We start from the raw sequence: 7263 nt of genomic DNA, 5'->3' as shown, positions 1-7263 counted from the left end.
TATGGAGGTATGCTGTGGGGCATTTTTGATCTTTAATTGTGATCACCCGCGCCACTACTGGTATCGTTTCGTCTGTCCATCAGTCGGAACAGTTTTTGAGCATTTGCATGCAATGTAGGTTTGATGACCTTGGCAGGTAGTTTGCATACTGTAGGTCATGCAGCATACCTATTACTGATGGAAGAGGAAGTGTTTTCTAAGAAAACTGTACATTATGTACTTTGCTTTATCTACATGCTGCTGCTGCCACTGTCAACTGCATCTACATGCTGCTGCTGCCACTGTCAATGGCATCAGGAAGTAAAGACACACTATAAATGTCTGGTGCGCAGGACCATTGCCACACTCCTCGGCCTCATCAGTGCCACACAACCATGGCTGGCAATGGACAAAGGCGATACAGTGAGTTGCATTGGGCAATCATCTCAAAACTCACATTCATTTTATTATATTTTCACATTTATTTTTTATCCTAAAGCTGTGCTGTCCTGCATGTACATATTTTTGTTCCATATCAAACAATTGTGTTTATATACATTTGTTTCTTAAATTATACAGTGTTAGCTGTCCTCTGCATTGCTCTTGGGACAATTCTGCCTGCAGAAGGTGAGTTTTCTCTGTTGACCCTCTGCAAAGCTGTAACTTAAATTGCACCATCTTCTGTAAATTCCTATGGATGAATATGTCCACATCTACAATGCAATGTGCGTAGTGTACATATAAGTGTGCTTCTGATAACTACAGTATTGGTGCTGTATTCTCTCATGTTGACCTACATATAAATGTACAGTCTCCCAACCTTACCTTTCATTACACCTTTATCCATAGCTTAAGTGCCCTTGAGCAAGGCGCCATACCCCACTTTGCTCATGGGACTGTAACCAATACCCAGAGATGTCGAAAGTAATAGTAGAAGTAAAAAACAATCCCTGCCACTTTCCTTACCACAGTTAACTTCACTGACTAACTGATCTACAGTTACTGTAGTCGTCCGCTGATTCTGTAATGGTCAGATAACATTTTTATGGCAGATTTCCTATTTAGGCTTTTAGTAGGTTTATTCGATAAAAATACTGTCTATCCACCAAATACTGTCTATCTAAAAAAACATTTGGATAAGTGTCAGCTGTGTAATTTAAGTTCATGTCTGCTCAGTGGCCTAACTACCGGTAAGCAGCGACTGCAGTTGCTTATGGGCCCACGACCTTTCAAGGGCCCCTTCACGGACGCCTGGTGGGCCCCCATCAGTATTGAAGTTTAGTACGTCTCTGCACACGCAGAAACTTCCCAAACAAACCATCTCAGTAAAGGACGTTGACCGGACCCTATTTATATCACAACAGATGCCACCGTCCAACATGATGGTGTGCCGTTTAAACACGACACCAATGGCAAAGCCATGGCACTATTAATATTGTGCTAATAATTATGTTTAGTTCATTAGACGGTTCTTTAAAAATACAGTCATATAATATGTTTCAAACCGCAATAAATATCTTAACAATACGGTGTATTTGAGTCTTTTATTTTTTACATTACGACTTGGAATTATGGGTTATGGGTTATGATGAACTAATTTTAACATGTTACGTAGCCGACGTGCGTCCATACAGGAAGAACTTTGGTGCAACGTGCAAGACGTCACATCACATTAGACAAAAAAGAAATCATATTATCTAAACTTTAACAATGTGTTGGCGACGATGGATAACAAAAAGAAGCACCGAAGCGGATTTCAAAAAAGAAAACGGAAAGAGGAGCTGCTGGAAGAACGAAAAAAACTTCCGAAAGTAAACTCCTTTCAAAGAGCCGGAGAGGGAAAGGTGGACGTTGTTCCTGCTAGCTACAGTGAAGATTGCGACCAAGAATAGAACTATGGACAGAGGGGGACTGTGAAGGTATCTAGCCCCCTTGTTGTGCTAGAAGCAGGGGGTCTGACTCTGACAGTGACAGCTCGTTTACAGAAGATGACAACCTGGCCGGTTCAAAAACCGACGAGGGAGCACCCGACTGATATGGGACATTTCCCCGACAGCCTTGATGCAGACGTGAAACGGGAAAGAACAAGCAAAACAATGTTAGCACGCCACATATCCAACTTGCTAGCCGCGTTGCGTGTGTTGAACTGTGGATTTAAGTCAAGTGGAATAATTGCGAGAAGCCCTGAGATCAAGACAGCGTTTTATGGTAAGGTAAGGACATTTGGTTGTTAATTTTGCCGGCCGTGGCATGCTGAGTTGGGTTTATTTTGCCTGGTGCGATTGTTGTCACAAGCCTCTCACGTTTTGTATTGTGTTTGGCTAAATGGTTATTGTGCTGTATAGACGGACACGGATGATGTAACATTCTTTTTTCAAATTTCGTGCGCTTAAAATCAGTAGGCCTACTACCCGTGCTCGTCTTTGTTCTGCTTTTACATGTCTTCATGAAGACTTTGGAAAATCTCCATATAGGCCTATAGCATTTCAATGCAGATATGCCAAAACGACAGAGGAGTAGGCTACTGCACATTCGTTGAAGGAAGGGGTGGTGCTTGAAAATAGATTGGTTATAATAATGCATTTGCGTGAATGTTTCACAGACATTTCAGACACAATGTTAACCTGCAGTTAGTGTCAATGTATTTGAATGATTAGGAGCCTACTGTGCATAGCAATGACTGCATATCTGTCTCAAAGACTAACAATTAGTCTCTTGAGTTTCATTTTGGCAACATAGGAGGACTAACTTAGTTTTAGTGGGTTCCTGGATTGGTCTGTCGTGCTTCTGTGTGGTCACTTAGCAGGTGTAAAGTGATAACGTTTTAAATGCACTCAAATACACTCAAATACACTGAGGTTTGGCTCGTCTGATTTTTTCGGGGTTTTATGCCTACGTGTTTTCGTGGATGTGTGCAGCATACCAAATGTGTTTTCATGGACATGCATGGTGTGCCGTCAGCATGTTTTGGTTTATGTGGTGATGCGCTGTCATCAAAGGTTCCGTTCAAGGTGCGCTGTCACCATTTGTCTGTGTGTGATGTGTGATCATACTACTATGAAGGCCGATTGATGGAACTGTCGCCCTATCCTGGACCTTTATCATGTGTTATACTTTATATGGGGCCCACACAGATAATGTTGCTTACAGGCCTATTGCTGTGTCGTTACGCCACTGTGTCTGCATCTGCTTTCAATATTTTTTTTAAACACAGCATGTTCTGATGCTGAGATTAGAGAGATGCGGGCCGCCTGGCAGATTTATGGTAAACAACTACATGACACAAAAAACGAACTGTCAAAAGTCAAAGCCGAAGTGGTGGAACTGAAAGCAAAGCAAGGTAATGGAAGCGTGTGTGTGTGTGTGTGTGTGTGTGTGTGTGTGTGTGTGTGTGTGTGTGTGTGTGTGTGTGTGTGTGTGTGTGTGTGTGTGTGTGTGTGTGTGTGTGTGTGTTTGGGGCTTGGTCTATAGTAATGATAATTATTATCATTGAGGGCAATAATATTGTCACAATTAATTGTCTTTTGCGTTGCCATTTCAATGATAGAGAAAGGAATGATAGCCTTCTCCGGAGCTCTTCCCAATGGAATAAGAGATGAAGCACATTTGCGTTACACACGACTCTTCACCAATGTTGGGAATGCTTACAACTCCACAACAGGTAAAAACAACAACAACAACAACTACTAATACAAAAACAACAACAACAACAACAACATGTCAGGAATTAAAGTCAAGAAACATGAAATTCAGATTGTGATTTCTTTGTTGAATAAGTTGGTGGTATGGCCTGAAAGCTGGGAACAAACAGAGAGCTTTAGAAAAAGAGTAATGTTTGAATCCAAACAATCATAAGTGAGGAGAGCTGATTAGCAGCTAGCTCTTAACTACCATGGCCTGGCCAGAGCATTGACACTATATCATTGATGATTGTAATTACTTCTACTGACAACTTTTATTATTTTAAGATTATGCACGTTGTGTGTAATACTTACTATTAAAGTAAACATGTTAAATTAGTATGCCATGATACATTTACAGGACAAGGTAACCCAATATGATAATACTATTGTATGGTCCTTTTTTGTCCGCATCTAAAGGGGGACCTCTTCGAGCTATAGACATGGGGTGCTCTTGAACTATTTGTGCTGGTATTAACTATGGTGGACTGTTGGGGGCCCCTTCACTGGACAGTGTTTGGAGGGGCCCTAGGCAATTGCCTTGTCTGACAAAACTGGCCCTGTTACAAACATGATTTTACATACAAACTGCACCTAAATAATGCAACAGGGACAGTGAAATGAAGCAGAATCCATTTTTCTTTGTTTTTACGGTAGTGGTGGCAGTGGTAGCTGAGGTGGTAGAGGAGCCATTCGGTTGCAGGATCGAGTCCTGCTCAGCCTGACCCAATCAATGTATCCTTGAGCAAGATCCCAAGTTGCTCCTGGTGGCTGGGTGGTACCTTGCATGGCAGCCACTGCCACTGGAGCGTGAATGAGATTATGAATGGGTGAATGTGAGGCATACAATACAAAGCGCTTTGAGTGCTCGAAGTGGAAAGACACTATATAAATCGAGTCCATTCACCATTTACTTCTTGTGCTTCTATAGGAGACTTCACTGCTCCAGTGAAGGGAGTCTACTTCTTTACCTTCGTCATCCTTGCCTCCAACAGCCGCAACAGCGGCGCCATTCTCACCAGGAACGGTGATGTGGTGCTCACGTCTCATGACTTGAAAGGGAGCGGAGATCCCACTGACACGACAACCAACTCGGTGGTTCTGCAGCTGGAGGCGGGAGAAAATATCTCAATGCAACAGTGGTTGGGCTCACGTCTCTATGAAACCAACAACAAGCACAACACCTTCAGCGGGTTTCTGCTCTTTGCTTTGTAGTGAAACATAACAGGCTCGAGACAGAAACAAGTTTTCTATCTATCTATCTATCTATCTATCTATCTATCTATCTATCTATCTATCTATCTATCTATCTATCTATCTATCTATCTATCTATCTATCTATCTATCTATCTATCTATCTATCTATCTATCTATCTATCTATCTATCTATCTATCTATCTATCTATCTATCCTTCTATATAGCCTACTGTACACTGGGGTGGAGCTATAGGGGGGACAAGCAGAGCATTTGCCCTAGGGCCCAGGGTTCTCTTGTATTGGTGGTGGGGGCCCTATTGCGACCTTGGCAGGCCATATCATTGTCTTGCCCTGGGGCCCTGTGTGTGATTGTTCTGCCTCTGTACATGTACTTTTGATCATATCATATTTAGGCTTAAAGCAAAACCGATTACATTTTCAGATTTGATTTACTGATGTCCATGATAATTCTGTAGGCCTACCTCAATTTCACTGTCCTTCTGTCTTCAACAAATATAACACTCATCAGCAAACTATCTGTCTATTACTCTGTAATATTTTGGGGGATTCTCAGCATTATAATTGTGGTTATTGGTATAGCCTTTATTAAATGAGACCAGCACAGAAGCGGGATAAGAAACTGTTTGTATAACAAAACAAAAACAGGATACTCATTCGCAACATTTACAGTTTTTCTCAATTGGTTTTGTACATTTCTCACAACAGAATAATGATTCTCAAAAGTCTTTGTTCAATTGTGACTTCCTGGTGTTACCTGTGCACATGGTCAAATCAGTTTCTCATTGTTTTCGGCATATAGCAAATGCTCTCGTCCACCATGCCATGGCTGTGTGTACAATTCTCAGTGATTTCGTACATTATCAATTGCTTTTGTCATATCACTCAAAAAGCTTTGTCACTGAATGCATGCAACTATCTCAATCTTATCTGATCAATGTAATATAAAGCCGAATTTACAACATTTCCCATCCAATCTAAACAACATTTCGCTTCAGAAAAGATCCTCAAGAGTGTATTATTCAATTGACAACATGAGAAATTGATTTGACTAGCTTGTCCATACACTATGACACAATGACTAACCATTCTGCTGGCGCTGATACGTTCATTGACACAAAAACTTGGTTTTGAAAGACAAACTAAGGGTTTTGAGCAAGAGACTCGGTTTTGCAGGTTATCCACTGTGTTTTGCCATTTGTTAAAGCTGTTTTGAGAATGAATATTATGTTTTGCAAATTGCGAGAGAGATTCGAGAAATGTACAAAACCAATTGAGAAATACTGTAATCTGCACACACTATGAGAATATGACATGCCACTAATGGGCCGTGCCCTCACTCTAATGGTATACAAATTAACATAATAAATCATCTGCCTGTTACTAAAGGCCATATATCTGTCTTTCACTGAAAGACACAGCTCACAACTCTGGCATCTGTTCTGATAGGGTAGTGTATATACAGCACTTTCATTTGTCTGCTAATACTACTGCTTTGTTTTTGTAACGGAACCAGAAACGGAATATAACTTGAAGGTACGTTCTTTGACAGAATTCACATCCTGTGTGGCATTGAGCACCCATTCATGAATAGGCCTGCCTACACAGGTGGACCCAGTGAGTCCAGGTCATTTATTTCTCTCTACATTATTTCCTATTCACCTCTTTGACTGCAAAAAAAACACAACAAAAATAAATAGGCCTACATAATGATAATAAAAATAAATAATAATGCTGCCTACCCACCTGTCTATCCACCTGGCTAAAATAAACTGGATGCGCACGAGATCTGAGTGGGAAAAATTATGAATTTAAAATGAAAGCACAATTCGCTTCTCAGTATTGTTTTTTTTTGCGAAATACCAACAGGTGATGACAAGAAAAGGAAAAAGATGAACCAGAAGAAATAGAAGGTGAAGGAGAAGTGGAAAGAGATTTTAAAAAGAAAAAAATAAACAAACCCCGCAACTCAGTCAGTATGTATTTAAATTAGAAATATAGACAGGACATAAAGCAGCAACGGCAAAAGTAGAGAGGAGAAAAACACAAGGAAGAGGCACTGATAGTGAATTTCCGTTTGATATAAAGCACGCAGCACTTTATGCAGTGCTGAGAGCCGTGGCCGAGAAAAGTGCATATACAGGCGTACGGTTTCAGGCCCATAAATCTGTGTCCCTCTGTGGACGGGGATGATGCTGCCTCCTATGGTGATGGTATGGACAGACAGAGAGGGCCTCGTATATCACGTCAGCAACGCACCACTCCCCACAGACACCCAGTTAAGAGGTATAGCCTCTTGGCTATGACTACTACTACTACTTCGCTCTCTCTCTTTCTCTCCCTCTCCCCCCCCCCCTCTCTCGCATCCTCTTTCTCTCGCTCTGTGTGT

The 7263-nt window shown here is 41.3% G+C and overlaps 1 protein-coding gene across 1 annotated transcript; it reads left to right on the top strand.

Moving 5' to 3' along the window:
* Nucleotides 1-568: 568 nt before the first annotated feature.
* On the top strand, nucleotides 569-4874 carry LOC134460497 (complement C1q-like protein 2). Its single transcript, XM_063212883.1, has 4 exons — nucleotides 569-606; nucleotides 3194-3319; nucleotides 3527-3640; nucleotides 4591-4874. Exons 2-4 carry the CDS (start codon nucleotides 3220-3222, stop codon nucleotides 4872-4874), a joined length of 498 nt encoding a protein of 165 aa, XP_063068953.1. The 5' UTR covers nucleotides 569-606; nucleotides 3194-3219.
* The last annotated feature ends 2389 nt before the right edge of the window (nucleotides 4875-7263 follow it).

This window comes from Engraulis encrasicolus, chromosome 13, assembly GCF_034702125.1.
Source record: "Engraulis encrasicolus isolate BLACKSEA-1 chromosome 13, IST_EnEncr_1.0, whole genome shotgun sequence".
Lineage (NCBI taxonomy): Eukaryota > Metazoa > Chordata > Actinopteri > Clupeiformes > Engraulidae > Engraulis > Engraulis encrasicolus.
The sequence above is the reverse complement of the archived record's forward strand: the minus strand, read 5'-3'. Positions and strand labels throughout refer to the sequence as shown.